At 38.8% G+C, this 21,222-nt stretch overlaps 1 protein-coding gene across 1 annotated transcript in view; it reads right to left on the bottom strand.

Annotated features, from left to right (window-relative positions):
• LTK (leukocyte receptor tyrosine kinase) overlaps positions 1 to 20,671 on the bottom strand; it is an 80,579-nt gene extending 59,908 nt beyond the window's left edge. The window contains exon 1 of the mRNA XM_065755590.1: positions 20,485 to 20,671. Coding sequence (XP_065611662.1) covers positions 20,485 to 20,671 — 187 coding nt within the window. The remainder of the gene's footprint in view (positions 1 to 20,484) is intronic.
• Between the last annotated feature and the right edge of the window lie 551 nt (positions 20,672 to 21,222).

The raw sequence follows: 21,222 nt of genomic DNA, 5'->3' as shown, positions 1-21,222 counted from the left end.
CTAAGTAATTTCCTTTTAGTATAGTCCACTAAAGAGGAAAAATCTTAGCATGGGTGTACCATTATTTAAGCTGTTCAAAATTGATTTCAGGGAATGATGTAACTAGTACATGGAAAAGAGACCAAACAATCCTTGGCTCCAACACTTGATCTTGATCAGAGAAACACAGAAGATAGCTCAATTGCCACAGATTTGAGAGTTTCTTATCTCATAGAGTCAGTTCTTGATTTTTTGCCTTTCCAGCACTGGTAGAACAGGGTGAATGTTCTTTGGTCACTTCCCATTGAAATGTTCCTGACAGAAATGCCTGGGTCAGGCTGTACTCAATAACACAAGGGATTCAAATGGTCCTATCGTTCTATTTCTTGCAGCATTCTGGGCTGCTCAAGTGAACATGCTGTCATACATAACTCATACATAACATTGCATTCCTCCTGGCCTTAGCAGGCTATAGCAACATTGCTCAAGTTCAAGCAGTCTTGCATGAATACCAAATCATTTGGAAAGCCCTGAATAAACGGGACTGCAAGGACACTTCAACGACACAGAAACATTTTTCTACAGTGCTCTGGACGTTCTCAGAGATTGAGATACACTGAGTGTCAATGAGTGATACACTGAGTCAAACATTAAGATACATCTGAGACAAAAGTGTCAATATATCCCCCTGGGTTGTATTTAGATACTTTCAGCATTCTTTCAGTATTCATTTCAGTATTCTTTCAGCAGAATTTTCAGTGCATAAGCCTTTTAACTCTCTACTGAACAGTAGACAACACTCCTGTGTTGTTTCCCACCTGCAGTTTGACACTACTACAACCTTCTCTCTGACTAAGCTCAACTGCACACTCTACTCAAGCATTTGAGCTCCAGTCAGGTCTCGCCACCTGAATTTGATGCATCGTTTCGAGCTCTCTCATCATGTTTCAGTGGAGTTAGGTGCTGGTTCTTTAGATGTTTCTATTTTTGTATCCCTATGGACGTTTCTACTTTCTCAGCTCATAGTACAGTAAGGACCTGGTTCTATGGGTGTGAACTGACGCATCAAAGAGGCTTGTTGAAATAAGCCAATAGCAGTTTGTGGATTATTACCTGTTATTATTATATCGTTTTGGATCCTATAATGAGCAAATTATATTTTACAGGGTGATATTTCACTGCTGCTTGAAGTATTGTGCAATATGTGATAACAAATGTTTTAATATAAAGACAGTGAAATATCTTTCCAACACGAAAGCTAAGTTACATTTCTTAATTAGGGTCTCTGGATTTGAAAGAATCAAGAATAGACAAAGAAAAAATCTATCCACTCTGCATAGATATTATTTCTAAAAATCAGAAAGGAAATGTTGAAAGCAATCCAATACAGTCTTACACCAAAACTAGTTTAACTTCCATTAACTAATTAATATATAGCTATAGCTAAGTCTAGGTCACAAAGATTTGTGATCAATAAATCAAATGGGTTAATGGTAATGTTTTAATTGGATTCTGAAACCATGAAATGAATACATCAGCTAATCGAGACAAATCACAAGTTTAACACAGGGAGAATTACTTTTCATCAATCCTCTACCAAGAGATTTCAAGTGATGGCTATCTGCCTCTGACCTGAAGCTGCACCTCATTTTACTGCACACCTCCCAGTCATGGATTTGCAACAGGACTGTGCCCTCTCCGGCCAGCCTGGCTGAGATGATTCCACACAGTAAGTTCCATATGAACATGAGAAGAAAAAAAAATAAAAAAAAATTAAAAAAACACCTTAGTTATTTTGAGGGTGACAAAGCACTGGAAAAAGATCCCCAGAGAGGCTGTGGAGTCTCCTTTTCTGGAGATATTCAAAACCTGTCTGGAAGCTTTCCTGCGTAACCTACTCTTGGGAACTTGCTTTAGCAGGGAGTTGACATAGATGACTTCCAGCTTCTATGATTCTGTGTTGCAGGACTGAACTATTATATTGACATACACAATGACAAGTATCTTCATTGCCCAGACACTTCAAAGTGAATTGGAGACACTTTCCTGTTCAATAGGAATTACAAACCATGAGAATGAGTCTCACTTCTTAAAAATTGACTCAGTTGGGCTAAACAGAAGATAGCTTTGAGGATGCTTCTTTCCTCTTTTTTTTATTTGTGTGTGTGTGTTTGTGTGAATAGTTAGACAGCATAAGCAGCATTTACTTTAAATGATCCCTGAACCTTTGAAACTATAAGTGACAGATGAACCACTGCTTTCCATTCTCAACACAAACAGCTCAACAGCAGCTCTTAAAAAAAGTGAGAAACAACTAATTTTCATTAAAATTCAATAAAAACAATACTAATTTTCACAACTCTCTTATCTACTGTCCAGTCACTGCACCCGGAGACGATTAGTGAGATACAGGGAGCCTCATCTTAACTACCCAAGAAGAAAACCTTGTCTGAACTACTTGAATATAGATGCTGCCCCCAATTCTTTCAGTAAGTGTAATTTAATTTATGAAAACTTAAGTTCATCCAGATGCACTTGGATAGGAATTTTCCTGATTCAACTGCACATAAATTGTAATAACACCTAATAAAAGGAATCCTTTCCTGCCTATTTCAAGTAAACTAACACTCGCTGGCTAACACAGCTAGGAATTTAATGCTGTTTCCTGAATTGGCTACATGTTTCTTAACTTCAATATTTGCCTACAAAGGCAACAGCTATACTGACAAAAATTAGAAGCTTTGGCTTTTTTTTTTTTTCCTCAGTGATAAGATGCAGACTGAAGCAGAGATATGAAATTTCTGACAGCATACTATGTTATGGTTTCACACGATGGTTTGGAATTTGACTTGGCCAGTTACATAAAATATCCTCCTAAACTTCTACATCAGATCATGTGATTCTCATGGAGCCATTTTCTGTAGAGATTAGTACTGCTGGAAATAACTTTATTTCCAAGTCTTCTATATAAACTACTTGTTTCCATCATTCAGACATATTTATTTTGGGAGAGAGGCAGGCCTGTGGCTGGAGAAGGAAAAGAAAGTGTCCTCCCCTTACATGATGCTACCGGAGCTAGAGGGCAGCGTAATCCCTTTCAACCACAGTAATTCAAACTCACATTAACCCCTTCATTATTTAATAGTGTATCCATCTTGAAGCATGCCTCTTTCTATTCTCAGCAAGTACTTCTGGACCATCACATACAAAGCCTTTCTTTGCTGTCTGAGACTCTTATTTTATGGAATTTTAGATTATGACCATCTAAGAATGAACTTATTAGATACCTTAACATTTACTGCATTTGTCTCCTCATTCTGTTTGGTTTTTTTTTTCTTTTTTTTTTTCCTGCTAATATAACTATTTTCTAAAACACTGCTTCCATGTCAATCCTGTTTTTGTAATAATGCTAGCACAAAGTATAGCAAGTATTGTCTAGCTATTCCAAGTCAATTTAAAATTATTTCCGTTGGCATGCTGCAGAACATCATTCCATATTTGCCCACTTCACATCAGTCAGGAATCAACATTGATTCTCACGCGTACAGTTTGCAGTGATCTGGTACTTGGAGCTTTGGTGCACCTTAAAGGCTGACACAATTCCAGCATCTATTTTATCACCTACATACTAGTTGTAAATGCAGAAAAAGAACAAAATGCTGTCAAATCTACCAACATTTTGGATTAATCCCTCAGTCCTTTACCTACCCAATGCACACACAAAACCTCCTCAACTGATCCTAAGGAGTCATAGTCGACATTTTTATTCTCAAATGACAATAATTAATATCAGATAACCGCAAGGGTATAGATGAGCAATAAAATAACCACAATGCAGAAATAAAAGAAGTGAATAGATGCTCTACATGGAGAAGAAAGAGAAACTGAGGTCATTCAGCTAGGTTAGAAGTATCAAATTATTAACGGATACCTAATGAACCAGTAACTGGTGTATCTGTCTCTGTAATTAGCTCCTGGGGAACCCACTTTCCAGAACACTTCAGCTCTGAAGCAAGCTTCTGTGAGATTATAAATCTGCCTAAGAAGGGTAGGCTCTGTAAGAGGAAAGAAGTGAATCAGTTGCATGCTATGTTACACCACTCGTACCTCAGTCCTGCAGGATTTGAAGGCACATGGATTAACATATTAAACAGCATATTACAAGGGATTCAATACACAGTCATTTACTAAACAGAGATCATAAGATTCTCAGTAACTATACTGAAAAGTTGAACTGTTCCATTAACAACATATTCTGTAATGGAGAGGAAAAAAAAATAGACTACAGTACACATATGCCATATAACAATGTAAAAGCATGACCTTCTCAGGCATAATAAGCAGTTCAAAATCAAGAGCCCTGGACACATGGAGCCCAAAAGCCCTTTATAAACTAGGTGGTGGTACCTCTTCCCTAACATTCATTTTAGAAAGCACTGAAACACCAAAAGCCTCTCAGAATGAAAAGACAGTGAGCATCTTCTTGATGCTTAAAAAATGGTAAAAGAAGAAAGAAATGTCACACTGGATCCTGATTGCAATCTTGAGCAAAATAATGCAAAACTGCACTAAACTAAGAAATACAGTTTAAAAGACTACTTTTCATGAAATAAAATCCTAAATCTAACTCATTCTTTGGGACAGTAATACACTTCTCCGTGTGAACAACTCCTACAATTGATGATCTCTTTAAAAAACAACTTTAAAACACAGCTTCAGCAGGTGGCTTTCTTATGACAAGGGTATACTCCATCAGCTTTCCAAAACATAGTAAGAAAGCTTATTCTGAGATCTTTTTTTGGCTAAGCCTATTTTAATGCACCTTTCCTTCACAGGCTTTTCTTTTTAATCATTTATTAGTTCATTTGTTGGTACTGCATACTCCACAGCGTGGCATAGACATTAAAGAACACTCTAGGTCTCCAGGGAACAGACCAGAAAACGTTAGCTCAGCAAGCTCCTGGTTTTCTCAGGGACATTCAGCTGATGTGTATGCAATAAAGAAGAACAATAAACTTAAATTTTTTCAGCGTCCTTCTAAGTCTGTCTATAGACAGCAGATTTCTGAATACAATCTTTGCGCTTTTTGTTTCTTCTTTGAAAGAACTGGTTCCACATTTACAACAAACTGACCTGATCGCTGATGTTTACATACTTGTTAACAGCCTGTATGCCAGGTATAACTTACTAATAGATGTGCCGTTGACTTTATTATTAGCGAAACACAGCCCATACCTGCCCTGCAGACTCGCTTCTGGTACCAACCTTATTATTCACAAATACAATCTTCATTCTACTTTTCACACAGAACATCAGTATTTCAATTTTTATTTATCTTTTCAGTTAATGGATCAGATTTATGCAGTTGAATTAGGGTTTGTAGTCTTGAGGTTTTCTCTTGTCAGAAACAGCCATCACTCTCAAATTATGTTTTCATATGACACCATGAATACGGGAATTTTTTGCTCAACTTCATCTAGCATTATGCCTACCACCAAGTGCCTTGGCAGCATCAATATGCATCAGGATGGAAGATTCCATCTTCTATAATTTCTCTTCAATGCTGCCAGGAAAATATGGAAGTACTGCCACAAGCCTCCTCTCAGTATCTGCCAAATCCCTTTCCAGAAGGAGAGATTCCAATTTTTTCATGCCAAAACTTAATTTGCATAGGCAGAAGTTGTGAAAAAGTGGACTGCACAAGAGTACTGTTAGGAGATTAAACTACTTCTTGCCATAAATTTTCTGGTAAATAAAGTGGGATTTATCACTTCAGCCACCTAAGACTTGGGTGTTAAATAGAGAAAAGCATTATAGGAGGAGCCTAGAAGACAAACTTAAGCTGTTCACCTCTGAATGACGCAAATTGGCCAAGAGGAATCCAATCACAAGTGCTACAGGTTGAATTATTTTGTCACCAGTTTATTTCATGCCTTGGAACACCTGCCAAAAAACCTCTGACATCGTAGTAATGGATTGCTGTATGGATCAACACTTATGGCTAAAGCAGGATGGAGAAAAGCGTAAGATTAAAACCCAAATCTTCTGGCAGCATCCCTTTCATTCTTCATGATCAAGAACCTGGATTAAAGCCTACACTGTAATACCAGCACACACTGTGATACCTGGGGTTATACTGCCAGTGCCCAAGCTGCTACCTCTAAAGAAAGTACAGAAGAACTTCTCACCCTGAACTGGTAGTAACAACTAAGGGGAAACTAACATGCCTAGGAGAGCTCCCATAACATCCATTGAACTATGACTGGGTTGATCACTAGGCTAACTGCAGCAAAAAGTGTTTCCAGGTAATCTGCTTTGTCCCCTAACTACCACCCACAATATTCCCACTTACTGCATGAAGAAAAGGAGGTGGAAATGATGTCAAGGAAGAAAAAACCAAAAATCACAAAAACCAGTCATAATAATCAACAAAGAAGTAAAAATGCAAATGCTCACCACATAAGCATAAGCTGAAAATCAGAACACAGATTCCTCAAATCAGATATCTATTGATGATTGAGTGTACCTGCAACAAGTTTGCAAATGATTCCAAGATGTGTGGTGTGGTTGACATGCTGAGGGACAGAATGCTATCTAGAGAGACAGGCTTGAGCAGTTGCACATTAGAACTTTATGAGGTTCAACAAATCCAAGTGCAAAGTCTTGCATCTCGGTCGAGGCAACCCCCACTAACAATACAAGTTGAGAGGTGAAAGAACAGAGCACTGTCCTGCCAGAAAGGACTTGGGGTTCTGGAAGGTTAGCTGAACATGAGCCTGCAATGTGCCCTTCCAGTCCTGAAATCCAATCGCATCCTGGGCTGTATCAAAATTAGCACGGTCTGTGGGTTGAGGGAAAGGATCCTACCCCTCTACTCTGCTCTGGTGAGACCTCACCTGAAGTACTAAATCATTCAAAAAGTGAAATACTGGGGACTTCAAGGGAAAAAAAAAAAAAAAAAAGAAAGATTGGAGTAGTCATCAGGAAATCAAACCATGCACTGTTGGGATGATAACTCCAATCACAGCACCAATATAAACAGTCTTCTTAATAACACGACCATTTAATAAGTACAGAACTCTAATAATATGCTGAACAATAAAGAGTGATGTTTTCATTGCTTACTACTTAAGATGATCATGAGAGCCAAGCATGTGGTAGGAGATAAATCCAGGCAGCCTTCTAAGATCTGCAAGTTCTCTTTATGGAAAGGATTAGGACTACATTTGTTGACACTGTAGTGAATATTTGCCACCTGAAAGATTACTCTTCAATATAAATACTTTCACTTGCAGCCAGCACAATGTAGGAGGTGCAAAGACTTTTTGCAAACTATAGTTGTGAGGAATGAAATTAGTGTAAGAGATTCTCAGTGTGGGGGAGAGCCCTGGTATTGAGCACTTCCTGAATGGACTGTCAGGGATAAGTCAGAGATCCTTATGGCCATTTCAAATTGTTTCCTTTTTTTCAAAGACACTTCTGTCACTTGTGCCAACATTTGAACTTTACTTTTGGATCCAAAGAAATCATCTTTGGGTTGAAAAAACATGCTTTATGAAAAGTACCAGTCCACTTTTGTAGGAAATAGATTTTGAGAACAGAACAGTGGTCACTTTCATTTAATTTTTTTTCCATTTGCTTCCCTTCCAGTAAGGAAACATAAAAGAAAGTGGGAATGATATTTGGATAATCCCACTGTTATCTGAAAACACAAGTCAGACAGTTATGTTGCAATTAATGATCATGTTTAGAAGGATAGTTCCTAATCTTGACTTTTTATTTTACAAACTTCTGGGGCCTTCCTTAAAGCAAGTGTAGTTTAGAGACAAGGTCCGCATTTCCCAAATGGAAAGCAGGTAAAAGGGTACATACTTACACAGGAAGTTATTAAATACAAGAATCCTTTTCTTTTCCTTAAAGGACCACTTCAGGCTCAATGCCAAAATGGTAAGGATGACATTAGAATCTGTTTCCTACCAAGGAAAAGAGACTCTCATTACTGTAGTTGTGAGCTTCAAGGTTTAACTACTTCATTTATTCTAGCACACTGGCACATGGCTATTTGAATACTCTGAATACTCAAAAAGCTGTACTTTTAAAATACCCCTCAACTCTCATACCCAGAAACCTTATGGATGGAATAAGTAGCAGGAAAACTTAAATATCTGATAGCTAGATTATGGCAGCACCGATCTGATCATGGATAAATTGATTTAATGTTAGTGAACAAAATGGTGCCTGAAAAAAAATGACTGAGGACATCTTCTCTCCCCAGTTTTGAACTACAGGAAGTAGAGAAACACAATTGTATGCATCTGGTAAGTATCTATGTGCGCAAGAAAAAGCACACAGAACCTTTGGACGCAAACAGCACATGAATATTGAATTGTCTGGATAGCTCCATTCAAGCTCTTAAATTTGTTTCAAAAGAATGCAAAAATCCTTTTTTAATTAGAGTTCCTGAAAAACAGTGGCTGCTGGAGTCCAGACCTGCTCCACCACCTAAGTGATGGTGGTGATACCCTCTTAAGTACTACATTCTCTTGGAATCATGGGAAGAGCATCTCCTTCCTGGAAGTGGTTGGTGAGAAAATGGTGGGAGACCTTTCAATAATAACTCGCTTTAATTAGGCCTTTATCAGACAGTCAGGAAAGATGCTACATATGTCCCAGGAGTTTCTTCACTGTCAGTGAGACACTCCAGACTAATCTGCACTCAGGAGAAAAATGAGGTTTCTCTTCTTCAGCCCCCAAATGAGGAAGCCAAGATGAACAGCAGACAGAGCCCTAGCTCTTTGCTCCCAGGACAGCAGCCAGTACACACGAGCCAGCACAATGAGGAAAACAAATACCATGAAGTCAAGATCTTGTGCCTTTTTCTTTTCTGTTGGTCCCCAGTATCCCTGAATCATGAGTCCAAAGGCAAGCCTGGCTCTGCCTGCAGTGCAATATATCAGTGTGGAGTCCCTTACATAAGGCAGATTGCAAAGTGATTAAATGCACAAAATGCCTCACAGTGGCACATAGCTTTCAATGGTTAATGTACCTGAAAGTTACTTTGATTTTACACAATTCCTGCACTTTCAGCATGTACTTTTTCAATATAGATATGTGTTATTAGGCTGTATGTCACTTACTTGATTAATGATTCTCACCAAATATGGAACTATCCACAACATCATCTTCCATTCAGTGCAGAGCCCTGGTCTATGACTGAAGAAGAGCTGCAGTCACCATGCCAGTGAAGGTGGACAAACATTTATTCCAAGCAGCATCTCCCCAGCATGGTCCTATCAGCTCTAGGCAAGAGTCAAACACCTTTCAAACATCTTCCTCACAGCCTCTGCTAGAAATAGTTGTCAGCAACATCAACTTTGCTGGCAAGCATGTGAAGACTGCCAATGCCAGATGAGCTTCCCATACAGGATTCCTCACAGCTGAGCCTTTCAATGCCAGCTGGACTCCAGGAGAGGAAAGTTGTCAAACATGCACAGTGAGAAGGCTAAGAATGTGGAATGTGACCCCAAGCACAAATTTCAGTAGGATATTCAGTCTGTCCTATTTGCATCGTGGCTACCAATCTCAGCTGCTGTAAGCAATGCTCACCTCCAAATCGCACCCTCTGAGTAATGGGTGCTCTATTCTTTGCAAACACCTGTTCCCTCTTCTTCATGCATCTGAAAATCTGAGGTTTGGATCTAAAGGCATAAACACATCATGCCACGTGTAAGAGAAGCAGTGAGACAAGAGTTATCCAATTCCTACAAGACTTCATGATCACAGTGCATCCTTCACTGACTTCAGCCTACCAAGTGCCCCTGCCATCTGACTGAAGAGATACCAAGCCACAAGAGAAAGAGCAGTGTGGAGCAGTAGGGCCAACAATGTGCAAGGTGTTCATGACAGGCAAAGGAGTCAGAAAGGTTCCAAGACTCACAAAAAACAAATTTAACTGAAAAGAACTGATGATTTTCATTACACAGATCTATCACAAAGATGAAAAAGCTGGAGAAAGGGAACTTGGTTACCAAACTTCAGTGAGCATTCACAAAATGTGACTTTTTAACAGTACCAGCATCTAGTTGTACCTAGAAACACAACAGCAACTATAGTTCTTCTCTCATCTTTCCCCAAATGAAAATACATTGATACACTCCCTCCCAAATGAAAAAGTTCAAACCGTATCACAAATGACCAAGCTGTCATGCAGAATATCAATCATGTTGCCAGAGAAACAAGAGATTTCACATCTATTTATTAGCTCTGTGCCTTCTCAGGAGCAGATAAGGAAATATTATAGAAAAGCAATAAAAATCTACACCTTTATGGAGAAAACTTTTATTTCCTCCACCAATATTGTCCAAAAGCTCTTATCAGCAACTAACATTCAATGTGAAAGAATAAATATGCTTTTCTTCTCAAAACAACACATTTAAATTTCCAATGAAAGTGAGTTACAGATTCTCCTTTGTTACACTTCATTAAAATGGTCTAATAAATAAAAATAATTCTTTACACTTGACTGAATTTCAAGGAACTAGAACATACTGTTTTACGTCTCATCACATCTGAATAAGGGAGATAAAGCAGGCAAAGGAAGACAAGGATTAAGGCACCAAAACTAAGTCATTCTCCCTAGACCATACAGAAAGCAGCTGGCAGAACCAGAAATCAATCCTAGGAAAGGACACCAATCCTGACTCCCTTGTAACCCTGTATATAGACTTATCAATAACACAAACTCCCAGTCTACTCTGCCTAACTTAAAGTCACATATAAAAAAATAATAAATAAAATAAAAATAATAAATTTTAAAAAGGGATTATTCTGTACATTTGCTTTTAGTAGTACATTAGGACAATTTAAAGAATGACAAATGTATCCAGCATTGTCTGTGCTTATAATTCTATTCTGAACTGAGTTCTCTATGGTGTTTTTCTTAAACACGTAGTTTCTGGAGCCATATAATGACATGAAAATTACAGCAACAAAAATTGCTTAATAGTTACCCAGGATAGGAAACACGAACTGGAAAGACTCAGAAACCAGATGGCTCATAAATATGTTTGTTTTAATTTGATGATTTTTAACCCTGTCTTGTGATGAGACATGAGTTTGTAGACTTTAGTTACAAGAAAACATATAGCTCATGCTATATGTTTACCCTTTGCCAAGCTCAAAAAGGCTAAAGGCAAAGCAGTTTTAGCTGTTACTTTATCATCAGCTTTGTTCTTTGTTCCTTTGTGTGGACACACTTAAATGTTTTCTTAACTGTTGCCTTCTTTCTTTTTTTGGTAAACTGTGGGGATTATTCCTGTGTATGCTAAAGCATATTAAACATATTGTGCATAAAATTTAAGCCTAGGCCCCAAACTATCTTGCTGTCTCCCTTTTACATTACAGATGTAAACCTTAGCTCCACGTTTCAGAGCAGGTATAGTCTTATCCCCAGCTATTTCAAAGTACCTCTTCTGTCAACAGTCTGTACATGGTTTGGGTCAGAGATTAATTCATTTGAAAGGCTAAGGGGTAACATGAACACCACACACCACGATGCACCTCACATTCCTCAGTGTTATTCCTGTAGCATTGGTGATGAGACCAAGACTACATGACTGAATGGTGTGTCCCCTAAAGTCATTAAAATTTTTGATAACTGACAAGTTAATGAGGTCTAAAAGTAAGATTTTTTCATTAGCAGAACAAGAGAGTTGATAACAGTGCTTTTGTATTTAGTAAGACAAGATTGTATGTATTTTCACAATGGTAGAGATTCACAAAGGGATTGTCACCTCACTGGCACATACTCAACAAGGCTGACGTTTAGCACTTCATTCCTTGCAACAGAATGGAAAGCTGACATCATTAAACCAGATAAGTCTATATTCACATTATCTAATTTCTGGTACCTAACCCCATTGGTTACTTTCACAAGAAATTGACTAAAATGACTGGAGGAACAAAGTCTGGAGAGAAAACGAAATAAAGCAACGGCTTGCATTTCTCAAAAAGAAAGTTAGCTTTTAAACTAGGTTGTTACAAAGCATCCCTATGGCCTGACCAACACAGACCAGATGAGACTAAGGAGTGCCTTGGGGGCTGGCAGGACAGATTGGGGTGGGCAGGAATGGAGCAGAGATAAACTTCATCTGAATGCTTAACTTAGATTCATTCAGTCTTAAGAGGAAAGCCAACAGAAGTAGCACATATAAAATTCTACAATTACTTGAATTGCAGCACCTCACACTGCTCTCAGAAGAGAACACCAGGGAGAACGTCAGTAGCTTCATTAAGTGGGCTGTTGCTTCTTGTCAATCCCCATTCATGCAGTCACAAAGCTGTTTCTATCAATAATGAAATAACTTCTCTAGCTTATTCTGCATGTAACCTTGTACTTCAGTGAACGTCAGTTCTACTGAAGCTTATTTTAAAAATAACCATTAGCTAATACTGCCATATTTGATGGCCTATGCAATCAAAAGCCATATATGACTATGCAAAATAGTAATCTACACATGAAATCTATATTTAAAATATTATTACAAATAGTCACAAGTAAGTCGAGTATTGTACAGTTTTGTATAACTGTATCCACTGACAAAAACATGGAAAAGAGATTCTTTATAGGAAAGCTGTTGGTTTTGTTGTGGGTTTTTTTTCATAGATTTTCGAGTCCTAAAATAGGTGAAAAAATTATTCTCCAAACAGAAAAACAAACAAAAAACCCCTTCTTTTTACCTTCATTAATCTTCATGAGTATATGTATGTAAGAAAGCACTAAAGAGAAGAACAAAATGTTTGGAAATTACAAATGTAGGAGACATAAAAAGGCTACACCCTACCAGAACTTATCAGCATATCAAAATTGAAGATAACTTTTAGAGGGGAAGCCAAATGCTTGCGTCTAATGAGAGCAAATAAATTATAGTTTCAGATGAGGTGAAAAGGAGCTGGATTTGCAGAAATCTCTTGTTTTTCTGTTCTGAATAGCCAGAATCCAAACTCTTTTGAAGTAACAATATAAAAGCGAACTTGCTTTATTCACCACACTTTGCTCATCACCAATTCACAAGGCTATTTTTGTAGATTTTACTGACTTTCAAATTTCTTCTCTGAGACCGCAACAGAATGAAAAACACAATCTGTCAAACTCTGAAAAAGTTTAAACTCTGGTAATAGCTTGACAGATCTTGAAAGGGCAGAGGACACTGTGGGACTTCAGGAAATTTGAAAAAAAAGGCAATAGTTGGTATTTCTAATCAATATAATTTAACTCCGATATTAGAGCTTATAAGAATTAGAAAGTTTACTGTCTCATTAAAAACTAGGATGAACTGCTAGCCTATACGGGGTTAAAGAAAGCTTATTTCAGAGATTTCAAATGCTATTCAGATTCCTGTCGTGACTGTAAACACAGAAAATGCTCCTGCTGTGAATTACAGACTTTAAAAGTGTTGCTAATGTAAAGAAATCTGTACTCCAGCATATTCCACTACACACCAGAAGTCATAGAGCAAACTCCAAAAAGAAGTTAAAGGCCAAGGACATTTCACATTAGTCTACCCTTAGCTAAAGTGATATGGGTAAATATGTATTAATGACTCACAGCTCAGTAGGGGAAAAAAAAAAGGAGATACTCATAAAATGAAAATTATAGTTAAATGTAACAAAAACAGAAAAGTCCAAAAGATCACAACGTGTAAAGTGTTAAAAGTGCATAAGAATAATCATTTAGGTTCCTTACATTACCTAAACCATTAGTCAAAAACACCAGGTTCTGCGAGATCATCAAATTAACTATACAATGAGGCAAATAATTTTTTAGTTCGGTTCCACTTTGAATTCAGATTTATTTGAGATTGCTTAGTTCAGGCTGACAGCTGCTAACCATTTTGTTTTGGTAATGTCAGACCACACTGGTTGGGCTCAGTGTCTCCTCCAGAAGAGAGCTCTTACCTTATGCTCCATGCCCATCCCAGACATGGGTAATGGTGCAACTGCCAAAAGCCAGCTAAGGGGTCCAACAGATATTTACAAAGCAGTCTTGGGACAGCTTGAAGCCAAAATACTTCCCATCGCCTCCCAGCAGAGCACTCAGAATTTACCCTCAGCACATAGGGAAAGGACCAGGTCCTGAATCAGGAGCCTGTTGGAATCACTTCATATTCAGGTTCTAATAAGAATTCAGTTGTCTGGTTGGTTCTGATTCAAGGGGAAAAGGTTCCTGTTTGGGTTTCATTTGGCTCCTGGATTGTACAAAAACTCATTGTGACAATGCAGGAACAGAAACTTCTTCTCCCTGTACTTTATTCTCAGCTCCAAATCACTATCACATCCCTCCATTTCATTGCCTAGGATGTCTGTAACTCAATTACTTTATCACTCCTATATTTTGAATATATAAATGTATATCTCTATAAACACAGACACAGTGGAGAAGGTTGGATGCTTTAATGCAAGAAAATTTGGCTGCCTAAATACGCAAGCACATGCTGTAATACACACTGAATAAGAAAAGCCCTAAGTGAGCAACTGAAATGCACGAATAAATACATAATTCTTGGCTAATTTGCCAAAGCTTATGGTATTTCAGATACCAATTAGCTTAAAATCTGTGATGTCTTATTAACAGACGTGACTCTCCTATCAGAAGGAATAAAGTTAAAATGAGTTGCAAGGATACATCTGTGCTTTCTGGAAAGACTTCAGCTTTTTTATTCTATATTTCACTCTCTTCCTCAACTACCTTCATCTTTGATAAGCCACTACCTCAGTAGGTGTCTCTTCCTTCTTTTTTAAAACTCAGACAATGCTATTCTCAGGGAATTTCTTGTTAATGTTTCTAACTGGCTTTACAAGTTTTTCATTGACAAGTGGAAGGAAATACTGTACATATATATGTACAGTATATGTATGGTCATGTAAAATTTTACATTTTCCCAGCCAGCTTTATCTTAAGGTGCACGCAGTGAAAAAAAACTGAAGCTCTGAAGAAATAAAATCTGGCCTGTGGGTGAGCAACTCACTAAAATTCTGAGATCTTTACTTCCTCAGTATATATTGGCAGAGCCATCTTCTCTAGTTGACTGGATGATTTCCTTTTATGTCTCTTTGTTTTCATTATTTGTCAAAAGACCATCAACTGTGCTGGTATCACATACACTAGAAGAAGCAGCACTGTGGAGGTACAGCACCTCAAGGAAAGCACTTAGACATGGTATAACTCAGTGATGCAAAATGCATCAGGGAGATGCTGCCACTGGCTTGTGAGCTGCAGTCCTTTAGGCCATTCAGAAACCTGTGCAGGTCCTGATACTATTTCTATTTGCTCCACTGCAAGGGTCCTACAGGTTGATCTCTCCTTCTGCACATCAGGCCTAAAAAGGAAGGAACCTGGCATCCTACAGACACAGCCTCTCTGACCTCTAAAGCTGCTGAACAAGGCACAATCTGAATCACATAAGAGGCAAATGAGAGGTGCTACTGAGCACAAGCGACACACTGGCATCATCCATCACCTCTTACACAAGATCTCACTTCTCCCTATTCACTCAGCCTTTTTGTCAGACCAGCTGCAACTCATCTCTCATCAAACACCTCAGCTCACCAATCTCTGAGCTGGCTTGCTCTCATAACTGCCATGGGTGTCGTCTTTGTGTGCACAGATACAGGGGCCCTGCTGATGGCAAGCCACATCAAAGCACAGGGTTTATTATACTCCAGGAGAGGAGCAAAGCAGTAGAGCAATTACACTGGAATGAGAGGAAGAGGAATTGTGAGAGGAAGAACTGATGCTGAGAGACAGGAAAAGACTATAAGCATGATCCAATTAATTAACATAACTAATGTCATTATTTTCCTTCCCTGATTTAAGCATTGAGTACAGAAATCATGCTTACTTGTAAGAGTCTCAGATAAAAGTCTCCAGACACAGAAGGCAAGATGTTCTACTGCTGTAACTGTGCTCACATAGAGATATATCAATTTGCATTAACTAAGAACCCCATGAATTCCTTCCTCTCCATTTATTTCTGGAAAGATCTCACCTGCCTCTCCTCTCAGCAGCTGTTTTGTGCTTCTGCTTTCACTAATGGTTTGCAAAAAATTCAGGTTATCTTTTTTCCTTTATATTTCTGAGGAATTTGATACAATAGCAAATTACTAACACCTACCCCCAGTGTGTATGTGCAGCAATGAACACAAGCCCGAGGACAATAACCCGCACATAGAGATCCAGGTACAAATCACTATGTGGTATTACAAGGTTTAATACTGAGCAGCTTTAATACTGGATTTTCCAAGTTACTGGAAAATCCTAACAATTAAAAAAAAAATCAAAACCTTCATAGATCAATCTGAAAAATCTTCTAATGTTTTATCAGTCTGCAAACTGCCCATTCCAGGAAGAGCTGAGCTATAGTACTCCATGTAAAAACTAAGCATGTAATATTAAATCATGTGCTTTTTTTTTTAAATAAAGGTTCCAGATTCTTAAATAAAAGACTCATTTAAATAAAAATTAAATTAAAAATCCATGAAAACTCATTTGAATTTCCTCAACATGCACCTACTTTTGCACACACAAAACATCTATATATAACAGATCAAAACATAGACCATTTTACAAGGCATTTCTGTGTTACCACTTTATCATTTTTCACTGAAATTAATTCAAGAAGAAAAATCATCTCCATTCTAGTTACATGTACACCACAGATGCACTTTTACACACTAGCACCACCAGTGCATACCCAGCCATACAAAGAAACTGAAGACACGGGCTCTCTGTATCTGCTATATAAGCTCTGGAAGCAGGAGAGGAATGCTTTTGAAACATCACTGAAGAGAATCATCCTTTCTTCCAACTTATGGACCAATTAGGAACTGTGAAGTTATGTAATTCTGACAGAAAGATAGACTTCTATTGCTAATCACAAGACATTGTCTTCATCTCTAAAATAACAGTACACACATCTCACTACAAGATTTCTTCCTCTTTTACTTCAGTCCTTCCTCTTGACATAGTTTACAAATCTCCAATGCTTGCCTTCACATGTTCCCTTACTACTGGACTCTCATACATATCATTTTTCACTGTATTTCAAAGAGTTCTTAACATTGCAATGTTTAAGACTTCAAAATAACTGTCCTTTTTCATTTCAGTGCTTGAACTTCAGTGACAGAGTTCCTTGAATTGCATATCCAGACTGGGCACAGCATCTGTGGGTAGACTCTCATTTGTGTAATAAGGAACCATGAAGTTATCTCCTAAATACAATGCCAAGGATCATTTAATGCTATTCTGGTTGGACCTATTTTAATGAAAATACTGAAAGTATAACTGTACCTGTATGCTACTTCAATCCAGCAGAGATAGGCATAAAAAGAAAAACAAATGAGCTCCTCCACAAAAAAAAGAGAATGCAGACCCCCCCACCCCTTCCACTTTGCCATGATCATCTTCTGTACAGAAAGAGACACTCAGATTCAAATCAGTAATGGTTTATTTTAAGGTCCATAAATCTGTTCTCAGCTGGTTTACAACAAAATGAGGTATTCCCGTATATGTAGCTTCATGCATGTGTGGACTTACTAAACCTAAACCAGCTTATACACACTGTATAAAACAGCTCAGCTTTAAGAGATACCCATTGGGGACAGAGAGAACTTTCTGGACTTCTGAAAAGAGTTTGCCGGACAAATGCAAGGGACAAGTAGGAGCCAGGAATGGAGCATTCACCACTGGCATGCCGATACATGATTACACATACACACACCCTATAACTGTGCTGGCCACCTTACTCCTAAACCTGCCTGTCAGCCTCCCCATAACCACAACCACTTCCCAGGCTGAAACTGACCATAAAATATCCTATGCTATGACAGCTTTAATACAACTATTAAAAAGGCTATACAAACTTAATATTAGTAAAGATATTTTGTCATCCCAGGAATTGTGGTTCAATAGCTAAATAGCTAATATAACCAATAGCTAAAGTTCTGAGCCAATGACATAACCTGAGCACACTTCAGTAAGGGGTTTGAGATTTGTCAGAAGTGTATGTCGTGCTGTAATTTTGCAAATAGCTTGCAATCCACACCCAGAGGCAAGAGCACAACATCTGGCCAAGCAGAACTGGTTTTTTGTTGTTTTTTTGTTCATTTGTTTGTTTTACAGAGAAGAGGACTGACCTTCCCCTTCCATCAAAAGCTCAGGCAATCAAAGAAGAGTCAGTCCATATGAAGACTCAAAACAATGCTAGTGTTTAAAATGAAAAAGAAATTCTCCTACACATTCATGTGGTGACTTTGTCCTCCTATTTCCATGCCATTTCCCAAGACCTGAGGTTAGAGCACTGTCTCAGTCTCAGAATGACTGTGAAGTTGCCCTGACACTGAACAATGCACACTGGTACGCTGAATCCTTTCCTGCTTCTTGTGCTGTTGGTTGGCTGAGGTGTCTGGTTTTCTTTCTGTTTTTCCTGTTTTCTCTAACTTTCTGCATGTTCTTGCAGAGTCATGATTTTCACTCATCAAAATGAGTTCTGACCTCCTCCTGTGTTTTGGTATGCAATTTTTCAGTGGATTTGAATCTGAAATTGTCCTAAAAGCTCATTAGAAAGACATATGTCAGCCAGAAAATTGAACAGAGAAAAGTGGACCAGTAAATTCCCTCACTACCAGGACTGTAGGCTTTCCAGAGAAAGAAGGAAATATAGAGCCACTCGACAAATCTGTTCTGGGAAAAACTTCCTCAGTGGAAACACAAGTACTTTTTAAAATGATTAACTGAAGAGCCTTAGAGCTGACCATAATATCCAAGTAAGGTGAGCCACCCTCTAGGATAGCAGCTACACAGTTAAATATTCATGCATTCAAGCCTCTCCTAGGGTGATTGAGATATTTTGGCAGAAGACTGGACAGAGATTACAAAAATGTACGTTTGTTTTTATCTAGCTCTTTACCTGAACTTTTTTAAATGCACCTTTTCTATATTTTTTTCTAATTAATATATATATATATCTGCCCTAATACAATCATGCTTCTAATTACTGACTTGGAGATAGAGCAAGTATAATGACTATTCATTACACTATCCTTACTCACACGTTGAAAGTTGGTACACTAAAAATATGTGGATGACACTTAGCAGCCCTTGATGAAACAGCATGGCATATGAACAGAGGCTGGGGCGGGGGGACAGCTCTGCTTTCATGGAGCATACTTCCCCTGGGCCCTTTTGATGGTAAAACTCTCACCCCCACAAGGGAGTAACAGGACAGAAAAAGCCTGAAATCAAAGACTCTAAGCTATCTCTTGGCATTCAATTGTAAATAGAACTAAATGGTGAAACCTGCATAAAAACTGATGTCCCAATATATCTTCTTGTAAAACAAAAGAAAACAAAACAACAGCAAAAAAAAACACCATACATGTTCAGAATTTAGCATGAAATAGAGAAATCCTTACTGCACTAGCAAGAACAAGCTGTAGCTCTGAACAAACTGTATGTCTCATCATCTCCTCTGCCTAGAAGTAATATGATTTATTGCACTGAAAAACACAGAAGTAACTCCTGATCCTCATCCAGGGATCAAAACGATGTTCTTCTCTCTGCACTGCGCTTACTATTGTAACCTCAGTTCTCTGGGAAGGTTAGTATGCCCTGATAAGGATAGGTAGATTTTTCCTTCAAGTTTTCATATTATGATTTTTACCACAGTGCACATGTAGTAAATATGTTCCTCTTCTGCCTCCATTCTTCCATTGTCGTTTATGTGCGTTCTACAACTTTCCAGCTTCCCCCCTGTTACTGCTGCTTCTCTCCTATTATCTCCTTTTCTCCTACTGTGATTTCACTCCTCTTGCTGCATTTCAGAACCAAAGCTGACCGGCAAACAGAGCAGCACAAAGATTCCTTTCAAAACTCAGCCTGGGCACCACTGGCTAGGTAGGAGCTCATAACTCCGCCTTTCATAGTCCGAATACCCTGATTTCCCTTTATCCAACCTCACTCCTCTCCTGGGATGAAGCATCTTTTCTGAATATACCTTTTCTCTTAAGCAACCTTTACTACTCTGGCAGTATTACTTTAAAGCACTGTCCCAAAAGAAAGCAATCCTGTAGTGACAGAGCCAAAATGGTACTGGGGGATAGCTGTTAATGTTACACTGAACCTTTGTACAATGGCAGAACCTGTCTCCAGTGGAACAACCTCGGTCAGCTCAAGCCTTTATTAAACTACAGAACACCTATTCATTTCAGTGAAAAAAATTACTTAAAATCAATAACCACCAAGATTTATCTTCCCACATCACACACTTCATATATGTTTGACACCATTATTTTCCTCCCCACCTCTTCCTTTCGCAGTGTTCTGAAAATAGTGCTTTACAGTTTTTAAAGGTAGGAGAGAACGGGCAATGAAATAAGTCAGAGACCCCTGTGGGCAAAAGAGGAAGTTGGTACCACCGGTCGCGGGGGCAAAAATAGCAAGTTACTCACCCACGGCGGTGACCCAGAGCTGCAGCAGTGCTGGGGCAGCAGGGCTCATGGCTGAGCAGGGCCGGTGCTCGGGGCTGGGGCGGGCAGGGACCGTGCCTGGCTTGCTGCGGGCTCCGCAGGAGCTTTGAGGTTGGGCTCGGGCTGCCTCGGAGGAGAATTCCCACCTCCTGCTCACGAAGGTTCGCATGGGTCCTAGAGCCCTCGCTTTCTTCCAGCCTCCCTTTCACTCCTCCTCCCTTTTTTACATGCCGCTCCTGCACGATCAGCAGATCCGTAAGGAGGTTGCTTTAGACAGGCATTAGCATTCACTAGGAAAAGCTGAATTCAGCACCTCATTGGGCTGTTAACCTTTCTTGGTCTTCTCGTGAAGCTGCCTTGGTGACACACAAAGGTCTGCATCGGGACCAAACTCAGTTGTACTTAAGATCACAGAAAGACATGAATCACAGAAATATCATAAAAATACTCCCTCAGCCAGAAAGTCCTGTCACTGACTGCTGGGAAAAAGAAATGGGACATCATTGCCCAGCATCTGCCTTTCTTCCCCTTCTCACCTCAGCAGGTGAGAAAAGTCTCAGGGACCTGTGCCACAGGAAGGTCCCAGTGCCCTCCCTTCAACTTTTCTGCATTCACCCTTTAATTACTTTACTTTTTAAATTCCTTTTTATTCTGGCCTATTAGCATTTCAATTACATTATTTTGCCTTCAGTGTGTTACCTGTTTTTGGTTGTTGTTTTT

The sequence above is a fragment of the Cyrtonyx montezumae genome, unplaced genomic scaffold, assembly GCF_038088225.1.
Source record: "Cyrtonyx montezumae isolate F1298 unplaced genomic scaffold, pur_monq_1.0 scaffold_10, whole genome shotgun sequence".
NCBI lineage: Eukaryota > Metazoa > Chordata > Aves > Galliformes > Odontophoridae > Cyrtonyx > Cyrtonyx montezumae.
Note: the sequence above shows the minus strand (reverse complement) of the source record. Positions and strands in the feature narration are given on the sequence as shown.